Source organism: Argopecten irradians, chromosome 1 (assembly GCF_041381155.1).
Source record: "Argopecten irradians isolate NY chromosome 1, Ai_NY, whole genome shotgun sequence".
Lineage (NCBI taxonomy): Eukaryota > Metazoa > Mollusca > Bivalvia > Pectinida > Pectinidae > Argopecten > Argopecten irradians.
Window position 1 is genome coordinate 71,124,507 of NC_091134.1, and position 13,445 is coordinate 71,137,951.

General features: G+C 41.5%; 1 protein-coding gene across 1 annotated transcript in view; it reads left to right on the forward strand.

The window, feature by feature from the left end:
- The window catches only part of LOC138311865 (midasin-like), a 118,146-nt gene that overhangs the window by 66,803 nt on the left and 37,898 nt on the right, over positions 1–13,445 (forward strand). The window contains exons 55-65 of the mRNA XM_069253045.1: positions 194–519; positions 959–1,096; positions 2,172–2,395; positions 2,717–3,146; positions 3,541–3,732; positions 7,541–7,837; positions 8,291–8,475; positions 9,593–9,851; positions 9,959–10,247; positions 10,720–10,964; positions 11,179–11,274. Coding sequence (XP_069109146.1) covers positions 194–519; positions 959–1,096; positions 2,172–2,395; positions 2,717–3,146; positions 3,541–3,732; positions 7,541–7,837; positions 8,291–8,475; positions 9,593–9,851; positions 9,959–10,247; positions 10,720–10,964; positions 11,179–11,274 — 2,681 coding nt within the window. The remainder of the gene's footprint in view (positions 1–193; positions 520–958; positions 1,097–2,171; positions 2,396–2,716; positions 3,147–3,540; positions 3,733–7,540; positions 7,838–8,290; positions 8,476–9,592; positions 9,852–9,958; positions 10,248–10,719; positions 10,965–11,178; positions 11,275–13,445) is intronic.

A 13,445-nucleotide genomic window follows, 5' to 3' on the forward strand; every position in this document is an offset into this window, starting at 1 on the left:
TACTGGAAAATATCATACATTGGGCTAAGTAGCAACATATAGGTACTGTGCAGTGGCAATGTAAATATTTAAGGATGATGCTTGTTAATATCTTCCTTGAATTCCATGTTTGATGCAGTGTATCTTCAATTGATTTCAGTGTAATGTTTGAAATATTTTGATGTAATTTGACTTTCTGCTGTCATCCATGCAGATGAGTTTCAAAAGTTGGTAAAACAGATTCAAGATACTCTGAAGAAATATGGCCTAGACCAAAAGATTGACAGCGATTTAACAACAACTGTTACACAGTCTCAATCAGAGAATGTTGACACTACATCACCATGGCAACATGTGTGTCTGTGGCCTCTGTTTGAGTATGTGACTTTGGTTGCCGAGGTGACATTAGTCCCTGACCTCTATAATCACAACCTTCTTGGAGGATGTCGGGACCTCACAGACTTCTCTCTGACCTTCACCCCAGTGTCACCAGCCCAGGTCACTCAGTACAGGGAACTGGGACACACTGACCTTCAACAGGTAAGGGTGATTCTCTTGTAAAATTATTTTTTCTTGCTCCCAGTGGAAAACTTCAAAAAAAATAAACATAACTTTTATTTCTGATCCCAAATACAAGTACTAGTCTTTTTGTGATAATTAAAAAAAAAAGATACAAAAACCGAGCTGAAAAAACAAAGTGCTGATAGAAAGCATTTTATCCTATCTCAGATAGTCAGATCAATGATACAATGTATTATAAGAGGCCACATATTGACCCTAATGTTGATAGGATTTGCAGCTTTATATCAATATTTACAATATGTAAGCAAACAATATGTCTAATGAAATAAATCAAATGAAATTTGTCTCATTCAAAAACACCAAATTATAGTATATAATGTACCATATATAATGAATCAACCTTTCATCCCTGTACCAATATTTGGTGTATGAATTGTTCTGTTTTGATGTTAAACAGCACAACTCAATGATTCTGTATAAACAGCTGTTCAATAAAACATGGAACTGCACGGCTACCAAACAAATTGACACTTGGCTTCATTGGAGTGAAGAAGAAGATGTTGACACAGTCAGTCAGCTGGAGGACAAAGGCTATGTATGTTACAGCAGACAGATATCAGAACCTAATCTGAAAGTTTCTATATGCATCCTCATTAAACAATAGAAAATACAAACTGCAGGTGATCATATCAGAATGTAATGATCATTACAATGTCCATATTTATCTCTCACTAAAAACAATAGAAACCAGAAACTGCATGTGATCATATCAGAATGTAATGATCACAAGTAGTCATTACAATGTCTATAGTTATCTCACTAAACAATAGAAACCAGAAACTGCATGTGATCATATCAGAATGTAATGATCATTACAATGTCTATAGTTATCTCACTAAACAATAGAAACCAGAAACTGCATGTGATCATATCAGAATGTAATGATCATTACAATGTCTATAGTTATCTCACTAAACAATAGAAACCAGAAACTGCATGTGATCATATCAGAATGTAATGATCATTACGATGTCCATAGTTATCTCACTAAACAATAGAAACCAGAAACTGCATGTGATCATATCAGAATGTAATGATCATTACAATGTCTATAGTTATCTCACTAAACAATAGAAACCAGAAACTGCATGTGATCATATCAGAATGTAATGATCATTACAATGTCTATAGTTATCTCACTAAACAATAGAAACCAGAAACTGCATGTGATCATATCAGAATGTAATGATCATTACAATGTCCCTAGTTATCGATACATATCAAATCATTTCCAGAATGATCTATGAATATCACATGCATCACAAAACATTACACATACATGTACTTAAAATTTGTGGTGGCTTGCAATTGAATATATATAGACTTTGTATTTTTAAAATAAATTCAGCTTTACCTCCCTTTTTGTTCATTTACAGTAAATAAAGTATTGTTACTTTAGAGAATCTATAAAATATTAGCTTAAGATTAAAATACCAATGGCTTTCAATCCTTTGGTGTAATGTCTTTAAATACATTATAGGAAATTTATAAATAACAATTCCTTAGAATATTGTTGATATACACATTTAGAATTTCTTTGAGAAGTGTTTGCTTACAACACTATGATATCATAGATCACTTTAATATGTTGTCTTTCCTTTTCTCTGTAGGGTCCATATGCCTTCCACATGGCCACACCGACCTATGCTGTGTTTACGTTTTTGTGTGGGGGTAGAGAGGACAACAAAAGGTCCATAGGGTCTGCCCCATCTGACCTTCAGTGTCTACAGGTGTCACTAGGACAGTGTCAGGCCCAGTCCCAGAAGCTTTCCCTGGTTGCTAAGCACCTCTGGTCACATGGCTCCTTGTTGTCAAGCCAACAGTTCTCACCAAGGTAACACAGATCCTGGAACCCTGTCCTCATAGTATGATATTCTAACAGTAGAATAGTTCCTTAGATAACATACTAATATGTATAATTTAGGTACAGTCACTATCATCAACAGTTATAAGGCCAGCTTTTCAGATTGAATGATTATACCTTGCCGTATAAGTAGTTGTTAGAAATTTATAGCAGATAAGTAATATAAGCTGACTGAAGATCAATAAACAAATTCAAATCAGAATGTATTTAAAACAGATTTAAATGTAGTTTTCATGACATTCCAGTCTTTCTATTGTATTAGGTCATAAGATATTTCGATTGTTTCTTCAGGTTTCTGGAAAAACAACACCTACATGAGGCATTTACCCTTTTCCTAAAATCTGCCACTGCAGTTGTCTCCCCTGATAAATTAGAGGTCTACAAAGAACTCTTCAGTGAAATCCAGGCTATGATGACAGAGGTTAAAGGTCAGGATGTCAAAGAGAAAGTTGGATGTGACCTTGTGCTTGATACAAAGCTGAGAAGCAGACTAGATACGTGCCAGAGTTACCTGACTGAAAGTTTACCTGACCTGGCTTATAGTATACAGAGGTGTTTCTGTATTGTGTATAAAGTGTTTGGCACAGACCCGGTCAGTTTGGTGGACGTGGGCACTGCCTGGCTCCACCTAGGTCTCCTACAGAGGGCGCTGTTGGTGCCAAATATCAGTGTGGACCCAGTGGAGAAAGTGGCAATCAAACTCAGTTATGCCAGACAAGAGGTAGGTATAATGTTAACAGTCATTTTGATATGCCATTGTGGCAGGTGTATTTGTCAGTCCAAGAGCTTCCATGTTTGTATGTTTGATTAAGAATGTATGTAGTGGCATGAAATTATGAATATAACTGAAGTTCATAACTCCATACAGATTTTCGCATTTTTTTTAATCTAATTTAAAATTTGAATTTCATTTTGTCCTTTATAATCACTGTTATCATTGACAAGTCCTTAACAGTTGATAGTATCGTATTGAACTTATTGTTTTAAAAGTTTGTTTTCCTTACAGAATGTTTTAGTGATATGCTTCTGCAATTTTTTATAATTAAGCTGTGTACCTAATTTGTCCTACCATTAACCAGAACTTAATAATATAATAGTATGTACTCTCTTTACAGTTGGCAGACACACAGATGGAGCTGAGTGTTTATGATCAACATCATCGATTTACTACTGGTCAACTATTGTCCAGTTTACCTGACCACCTTCTGCATCCTTGCATACCTCACCTGGTGGCCAAGACAAGATATCTACAGGAGAATGTCACTCAATTGGAACAACAGCAGGCCTACAGGCCCAAACCTTCCAAGGTAAGCTAGAACAACACTAGGCCTATAGACCCAAATCCTCCAAGGTAAGCTAGAACAACAGCAGGCCTACAGACCCCAAACTTCCAAGGTAAGCTAGAACAACAGCAGGCCTACAGACCCAAATTCTTCAAGGTAAACTAGAACAACAGTAGGCCTACAGACCCCAAACTTCCAAGGTAAGCTAGAACAACAGCAGGCCTACAGACCCAAACCTTCCAAGGTAAGCTGGAATAACAGTAGGCCTACAGACCCAAACCTTCCGAGGTAAGCTAGAACTACAGCAGGCCTACAGACCCAAATCCTCCAAGGTAAGCTAGAACAACAGCAGGCCTACAGACCCCAAACTTTCAAGGTAAGCTAGAACAACAGCAGGCCTACAGACCCAAATCTTCCAAGGTAAGCTGGAATAACAGTAGGCCTACAGACCCAAACCTTCCAAGGTAAGCTAGAACAACAGCAGGCCTACAGACCCAAATTCTCCAAGGTAAGCTAGAACAACAGCAGGCCTACAGACTTAAAAACCCTCTAAGGTTTAACTAGAACAACAGCAGGCCTACAGACCCAAATCCTCCAAGGTAAGCTGGAACAACAGCAGGCCTACAGATCCAAATTCTCCTAGGTAATGTGAAACAACAGCAGGCCTACGGACCCAAATTCTCCAAGGTAAGCTGGAACAACAGCAGGCTTACAGATCCAAATTCTCCAAGGTAAGGTGAAACAACAGCAGGCCTACAGACCCAAATTTTCTAAGGTAAGCTAGAACAACAGCAGGCCTACAGATCCAAATTCTCCAAGGTAAGGTGAAACAACAGCAGGCCTACAGACCCCAAACTTCCAAGGTAAGCTAGAACAACAGCAGGCCTACAGACTCAAACCTTCCAATGTGAGCTAGAACAACAGCAGGCCTTCAGGCCCAAACCTTCCAAGGTAAGCTAGAACAACAGCAGGCCTACAGACCCAAATCCTCCAAGGTAAGCTAGAACAACAGCAGGCCTACAGACTCAAACCTTCTAAGGTTTGGTGAAACAACAGCAGGCCTACAGACCCAAACCTTCCAAGGTAAGCTAGAACAACAGCAGGCCTACAGACCCAAACCTTCTAAGGTATGGTGAAACAACAGCAGGCCTACAGACCCAAACTTTCCAAGGTAAGCTAGAACAACAGCAGGCCTACAGACCCCAAACTTCCAAGGCAAGCTAGAACAACAGCAGGCCTACAGAATCAAACCTTCCAAGGTAAGCTGGAATAACAGTAGGCCTACAGACCCAAACCTTCCATGGTAAGCTGGAACAACAGCAGGCCTACAGATCCAAATTCTCCAAGGTAAGCCAGAACAACAGCAGGCATACAAACCCAAATCCTCCAAGGTAAGCTAGAACAACAGCAGGCCTACAGACCCAAACCTTCCAAGGTAAGCTAGAACAACAGCAGGCCTACAGACCCAAACCTTCAAAAGGTAAGCTGGAACAACAGCAGGCCTACAGGCCCAAACCTTCTAAGGTATGGTGAAACAACAGCAGGCCTACAGACCCAAACCTTCCAAGGTAAGCTGGAACAACAGTAGGCCTACAGACTTAAACCTTCTAAGGTATGATGAAACAACAGCAGGCCTACAGACCCAAATTTTCCAAGGTAAGCTAGAACAACAGCAGGCCTACAGATCCAAATTCTCCAAGGTAAGGTGAAACAACAGCAGGCCTACAGACCCCAAACTTCCAAGGTAAGCTAGAACAACAGCAGGCCTACAGACTCAAACCTTCCAAGGTAAGCTAGAACAACAGCAGGCCTACAGGCCCAAACCTTCCAAAGTAAGCTAGAACAACAGCAGGCCTACAGGCCCAAACCTTCCAAGGGAAGCTAGAACAACAGCAGGCCAACAGACCCAAACCTTTTAAGGTAAGCTAGAACAACAGCAGGCTTACAGACCAAAACCTTCCAGGGTAAGCTAGAACAACAGCAGGCCTACAGACCCAAACCTTCCAAGGTAAGCTAGAACAACAGCAGGCCTACAGACACAAACCTTCCAAGGTAAGCTAGAACAACAGCAGGCCTACAGACCCCAAACTACCAAGGTAAGCTAGAACAACAGCAGGCCTACAGACCCAAACCTTCCAAGGTAAGCTAGAACAACAGCAAACCTACAGACCCAAACCTTCCAAGGCAAGCTAGAACAACAGCAGGCCTATAGACCCAAATCCTCCAAGGTAAGCTAGAACAACAGCAGGCCTACAGACCCAAACCTTCCAAGGTAAGCTAGAACAACAGCAGGCCTACAGACCCCAAACTTCCAAGGTAAGCTAGAACAACAGCAGGCCTACAGACTCAAACCTTCCAAGGTAAGCTGGAATTACAGTAGGCCTACAGACCCAAACCTTCCAATGTAAGCTGGAACAACAGCAGGCCTACAGACCCAAACCTTCCAAGATAAGCTGGAATAACAGTAGGCCTACAGACCCAAACCTTCCAATGTAAGCTAGAACAACAGCAGGCCTACAGACTCAAACCTTCCAAGGTAAGCTAGAACAACAGCAGGCCTACAGACCCAAACCTTCCAAGGTAAGCTAGAACAACAGCAGGCCTACAGGCCCAAACCTTCCAAGGTAAGCTAGAACAACAGCAGGCCTACAGACCCAAACCTTCCAAGGTAAGCTAGATCAACAGCAGGTCTACAGACCCAAACCTTCTAAGGTATGGTGAAACAACAGCAGGCCTACAGACCCAAATCCTCCAAGGTAAGCTAGAACAACAGCAGGCCTACAGACCCCAAACTTCCAAGGCAAGCTAGAACAACAGCAGGCCTACAGAATCAAACCTTCCAAGGTAAGCTGGAATAACAGTAGGCCTACAGACCCAAACCTTCTAAGGTAAGCTGGAACAACAGCAGGCCTACAGATCCAAATTCTCCAAGGTAAGCCAGAACAACCGCAGGCCTACAGACGCAAATCCTCCAAGGTAAGCTAGAACAACAGCAGGCCTACAGACCCTAACTTTCTAAGGTAAGCTAGAACAACAGCAGGCCTACAGACCCAAACCTTCCAAGGTAAGCTGGAACAACAGCAGGCGTACAGACCCAAACCTTCTAAGGTATGGTGAAACAACAGCAGGCCTACAGACCCAAATCCTCCAAGGTAAGCTAGAACAACAGCAGGCCTACAGACCCCAAACTTCCAAGGCAAGCTAGAACAACAGCAGACCTACAGAATCAAACCTTCCAAGGTAAGCTGGAATAACAGTAGACCTACAGACCCAAACCTTCCAAGGTAAGCTGGAACAACAGCAGGCCTACAGATCCAAATTCTCCAAGGTAAGCCAGAACAACCGCAGGCCTACAGACCCAAATCCTCCAAGGTAAGCTAGAACAACAGCAGGCCTACAGACCCAAACTTTCCAAGGTAAGCTGGAAAAACAGCAGACCTACAGACCCAAACCTTTTTAGGTATGGTGAAACAACAGCAGGCCTACAGACCCAAACCTTCTAAGGTATGGTGAAACAACAGCAGGCCTACAGATCCAAACCTTCCAAGGTAAGCTAGAACAATAGCAGGCCTACAGACCCAAACCTTCCAAGGTAAGCTAGAACAACAGCAGGCCTATAGACCCAAACCTTCCAAGGTATGGTGAAACAACAGCAGGCTTACAAGCCCAAACTTTCAAAGGAAAGCTGGAAAAAAAACCTTTAAAACCTGATGACAAAAGTCCTGTCTTGTAGGTCCCATCCTAGTATAGTGTTAAGGTGTGTGTGGTGAACTATTTAGTATTCTTTTATAGTATCCTTGTTAGTGTCATAAGATTCTTTGTTCTATTTCAGTTTAAGTTTCTAGTGAGTGATGTTAAGGACTATTTATCGAGCGTTGGAAGTGAAGATCACATTCTACAACTACTGGGTAAACTGACATCTACAACAATTGGCAACAAATTTGCTGAGGAGAGAATGTGGCAGAAGACTCAGGGATCATTCCTCGACAACTTAGATACTCGGTATCCAGAGTACCGTGACCTGGTCACTCCATTTAGTGTAACCATAGCTCAGGTCAGACACGGCCTCCGTCTGGTGGCAGGAAGTGCTCAGCAGCAACAAGTTAGGAGACAGCTGATTGGTCAAAAGGTAAAATTGATTATTTTTAGATAACACACGATAAATGAAAACATGCAAATTTTGAATTACATATATTCAAATAATTTAAGGTGAGATTTTGTGGTAATCATTTCAGTATGTAACCATGCCATCTTTAAATCCAAGTGGATAGTTACACCTGTGCATGGGGGCCGCGGTGGCCGAGTAGTTAAGATGTCCCGACATATTACCACAAGCCCTTCACCTCTGGGTCGCGAGTATGAATCCCATGTGGTTCAGTTGCCAGGTACTGACCGCTGGTCGGTGGTTTCTCTCTGGGTTCTCCAGCTTTCCTCCACCAACAAACCTGGCACGTCCTTAAATGACCCTGGCTGTTAATAGGATGTTAAACTAATAAATCATAAAATCACACACCTGTGCATCTCGCTGCCTGTAAGAGGTGGCAAGGTTGTGTTCACTGCTGATGAATTATTTATTTTGTAGGGGAACCTGGAGGAGAAACTTCTTCTGATGGCCAAGTTCCCAACCATCTCCAAATCTTACCCTAGTAATCTGGATCTTGTGAAGTCTTTAGTCTCTGACTTAACATCAAACCTCCTTCTGACTGTGATCCAGAGAAAAGACATGCAGGAAACTAACTACCAGCAAGAGAAGCAGCTCATTTCCAGGTAAAGGCAAAGAAACAGGACCCAGTTTCACGAACATTTCTTAAATCTAAGAAATTTCTTAACTTAAAATTCTCCATAGGAGAGGGTTGCAGACATTAAGGAAAATATCTTCCTTAAAACCAGAAGTGCTTTTCTGTGGAGATATTTTGTAAGTTAAGGAATTGCTTAAAGTTCAGGATATTTGTGAAACTGTGCCCAGGATTTTTATTTGGTACCAAAAAGCTATAGATGTCAAAAATACTCCATCCTCAGTAAAGTAAAACCAGTTTACGATGAACAATAAAGTTCCCTATTCACCCATATTGTTACGGGGAACAATTAAGTTCCCTATTCAGTCTTTCAGTTACAGGGAACATATCATTATCTTGTTGTTATGTTTTCATTTACTTTTTTTTATATTAGGTCTTGTTGCTTGGTTACATTACATTGACCTTGACATCAGGTCTGGTTGTTTGGTTACATTACAGGTTGCTTGGTTATTACATTGACCATGACATCAGATCTTGTTGCTTGGTTACATTACAGGTTGTTTGGTTACATTACAGGTTGCTTGGTTACATTACATTGACCTTGACCTCAGGACTTGTTGCTTGGTTATTACATTGACCATGACATCAGATCTTGTTGCTTGGTTACACTACAGGTTGTTTGGTTACATTACAGGTTGCTTGGTTACATTACAGGTTGCTTGGTTACATTACAGGTTGCTTGGTTACATTACATTGACCTTGACATCAGGTCTTGTTGCTTGGTTACATTACATTGACCTTGACATTAGGTCTTATTGCTTGGTTACATTACATTGACCATGACATCAGGTCTGGTTGCTTGGTTACATTACAGGTTGCTTGGTTACATTACATTGACCTTGACCTCAGGACTTGTTGCCTGGTTATATTACATTGACATGACACCAGGTCTTGTTGCTTTGTTACATTACAGGTTGCTTGCTTAAATTACATTGACATTAGGTCTTCTTGCATGATAACATTACATTGACTTTGACATCAGGTCTGGTTGCTTGGTCACATTACATTGACCTTGACATAATGTCTGGTTGCTTGGCTACATTACATTTACTTTGACAAAAAGTAATTCCCAACCCCATCATTTGTAGATTACTACATGCTAGCCTTGACCTTGTGAAGTCAGACAGTCTGGTGAGGAAGGAGTTGACCTCTGACATGACCTTCACCTTGTCTATGCTGTTCCACCAATTTGTAACAGCATGGCAGAAACAGGAGGAGGCAAAGAGACAACGAGAGAAGGAAGAAGAAAGTCTTTATCGTTACAAATCTAAAGTCCACGGAGACGACAGGGATATAGAAGTGATCGAGGAGGAAGAATTCAGGAACAACTTCCCAACCTTTGTTAGCGTGAGTATTTATTTTAGATATTATACTAGTAGTATACATTTCTATTGACACATACTCATCAGTAACATACAAACAGGAGTAATACTTTAACTCCATTGTCTTTGAAGGAATTTGTGGACATCACTGGCACAGACACGCTGGATGAGCCGGAAGAGATGGAGACTGAGGACAAGACAAGACGATCTGATCAGGAGGAGACAACTCCTGACATGATTACTGAGGACGAGATGTACCATGTGTACCAGACCCACCATCACATTTTCACCTGTCTCTGCCAGGCTATATGGTTACCACGGTTACATGTTTCCTCTGTAGATACTACTGACCTTGTGGCGCCCTCTCTGTCCACCTACTATGTTGGGAGTGTGATAGCTACACAGACCTATGATATTCTGTGTAAGTGATTAGTACAGTATTGTCTCAGGAGATATTATCCAGTACATTCTTGATAGTAAACCAAAGCTGGCATTTAAATGCTTTTTTATTTCTTACCCATACATGTATTACTAGTTCAAATCAATTTAAATGTGCTTTTCTTTATTATAGGACACATCCCAAAATGCTTAAGATTGAATAATTGATTTCAATAAAGAAAATTCTTTGTGCCTTCCAATGTCAATAAAATGCATACAGTGTTCATCCAGTCCTGTCACATCCCATTCTAGTATCTCGTCACATCTCGTCCTGGTATGTCGGCACATCCTGTCCTGGTATGTCCTATCATGTACCATCCAGATTTCTTTTGAAGTTGGAGACTTACAGGCATCACTAGTTTTAAAGTTACCAAGAATTAATGGTTTAACAATTATATAATGATCATTGGGGATTTTTCATAGTTGCATGTATTTTGATATGATGTTTTTCGTAGCTAATGAAGTAGATCCACAAATTATGGGAGGACATCTGTTGGCCAGTCGATTGATTCAAGAGCAGATAACTCCACCAGTGGCACATGGAAATGAACTTGAACCAGTGAAAGGGAATCCAACATTTGACATTTATCACGACCCTTATGTAGCAGAGGTTGTCCAGTGTCGTCCAGTCCTAGACCGACTGACCGCTCGTGTCCAGGAACTGCTTTCTGAATGGCCTGATCATCCTACTTTAAAACAGGTTAGATATATGACAAGTCTATTATTAGAGAACAGGTACCATCTGAATAAAAGTCAAAAGGTTCTTATGGAATCTTACATCTTTAAACTACTCAAGTTTTTGCTAAATACAGAAAATGAATAGGAAGAAACCAATGTCATCTGTAAACCTGATCTGTTTTTGTTATTTTGTTTTTATTTGGTTGGTTTTTATTTGATTTTTTCTTTCTTTTCAGCTCATGAAAATAATGGAGAGGATCTTGGACTTCCCAGTGACCTGTCCAATAATGAAGTTCCTGACAGGCCTTGAACTGTTGTTAGAGAAAGCCCAGGTGAGTTACTTAAAGGCCTAGAACTGTTATTAGAGAAAGCCCAGGTGAGTTACTTACAGGCCTAGAACTGTTGTTAGAGAAAGCCCAGGTGAGTTACTTACAGGCCTTGAACTGTTGTTAGAGAAAGCCCAGGTGAGTTACTTACAGGCCTAGAACTGTTGTTAGAGAAAGCCCAGGTGAGTTACTTACAGGCCTAGAACTGTTGTTAGAGAAAGCCCAGGTGAGTTACTTACAGGCCTAGAACTGTTATTAGAGAAAGCCCAGGTGAGTTACTTACAGGCCTAGAACTGTTGTTAGAGAAAGCCCAGGTGAGTTACTTACAGGCCTAGAACTGTTGTTAGAGAAAGCCCAGGTGAGTTACTTACAGGCCTAGAACTGTTGTTAGAGAAAGCCCAGGTGAGTTACTTACAGGCCTAGAACTGTTGTTAAGAGAAAGCCCAGGTGAGTTACTTACAGGCCTTGAACTGTTGTTAGAGAAAGCCCAGGTGAGTTACTTACAGGCCTAGAACTGTTGTTAGAGAAAGCCCAGGTGAGTTACTTACAGGCCTAGAACTGTTGTTAGAGAAAGCCCAGGTGAGTTACTTACAGGCCTAGAACTGTTGTTAGAGAAAGCCCAGGTGAGTTACTTACAGGCCTAGAACTGTTGTTAGAGAAAGCCCAGGTGAGTTACTTACAGGCCTAGAACTGTTGTTAGAGAAAGCCCAGGTGAGTTACTTACAGGCCTAGAACTGTTGTTAGAGAAAGCCCAGGTGAGTTACTTAAAGGCCTAGAACTGTTGTTAGAGAAAGCCCAGGTGAGTTACTTACAGGCCTAGAAACTGTTGTTAGAGAAAGCCCAGGTGAGTTACTTACAGGCCTAGAACTGTTGTTAGAGAAAGCCCAGGTGAGTTACTTACAGGCCTAGAACTGTTGTTAGAGAAAGCCCAGGTGAGTTACTTACAGGCCTAGAACTGTTGTTAGAGAAAGCCCAGGTGAGTTACTTACAGGCCTTGAACTGTTGTTAGAGAAAGCCCAGGTGAGTTACTTACAGGCCTAGAACTGTTGTTAGAGAAAGCCCAGGTGAGTTACTTACAGGCCTAGAACTGTTGTTAGAGAAAGCCCAGGTTAGTTACTTACAGGCCTAGAACTGTTGTTAGAGAAAGCCCAGGTGAGTTACTTACAGGCCTAGAACTGTTGTTAGAGAAAGCCCAGGTGAGTTACTTACAGGCCTAGAACTGTTGTTAGAGAAAGCCCAGGTGAGTTACTTACAGGCCTAGAACTGTTGTTAGAGAAAGCCCAGGTGAGTTACTTACAGGCCTAGAACTGTTGTTAGAGAAAGCCCAGGTGAGTTACTTACAGGCCTAGAACTGTTGTTAGAGAAAGCCCAGGTGAGTTACTTACAGGCCTAGAACTGTTGTTAGAGAAAGCCCAGGTGAGTTACTTACAGGCCTAGAACTGTTGTTAGAGAAAGCCCAGGTTAGTTACTTACAGGCCTAGAACTGTTGTTAGAGAAAGCCCAGGTGAGTTACTTACAGGCCTAGAACTGTTGTTAGAGAAAGCCCAGGTGAGTTACTTACAGGCCTAGAACTGTTGTTAGAGAAAGCCCAGGTGAGTTACTTACAGGCCTTGAACTGTTGTTAGAGAAAGCCCAGGTGAGTTACTTACAGGCCTAGAACTGTTGTTAGAGAAAGCCCAGGTGAGTTACTTACAGGCCTAGAACTGTTGTTAGAGAAAGCCCAGGTGAGTTACTTACAGGCCTAGAACTGTTGTTAGAGAAAGCCCAGGGAGTTACTTACAGGCCTAGAACTGTTGTTAGAGAAAGCCCAGGAGAGTTACTTACAGGCCTAGAACTGTTGTTAGAGAAAGCCCAGGTGAGTTACTTACAGGCCTAGAACTGTTGTTAGAGAAAGCCCAGGTGAGTTACTTACAGGCCTTGAACTGTTGTTAGAGAAAGCCCAGGTGAGTTACTTACAGGCCTAGAACTGTTGTTAGAGAAAGCCCAGGTGAGTTACTTACAGGCCTAGAACTGTTGTTAGAGAAAGCCCAGGTGAGTTACTTACAGGCCTAGAACTGTTGTTAGAGAAAGCCCAGGTGAGTTACTTACAGGCCTAGAACTGTTGTTAGAGAAAGCCCAGGTTAGTTACTTACAGGCCTAGAACTGTTGTTAGAGAAAGCCCAGGTTAGTTACTTACA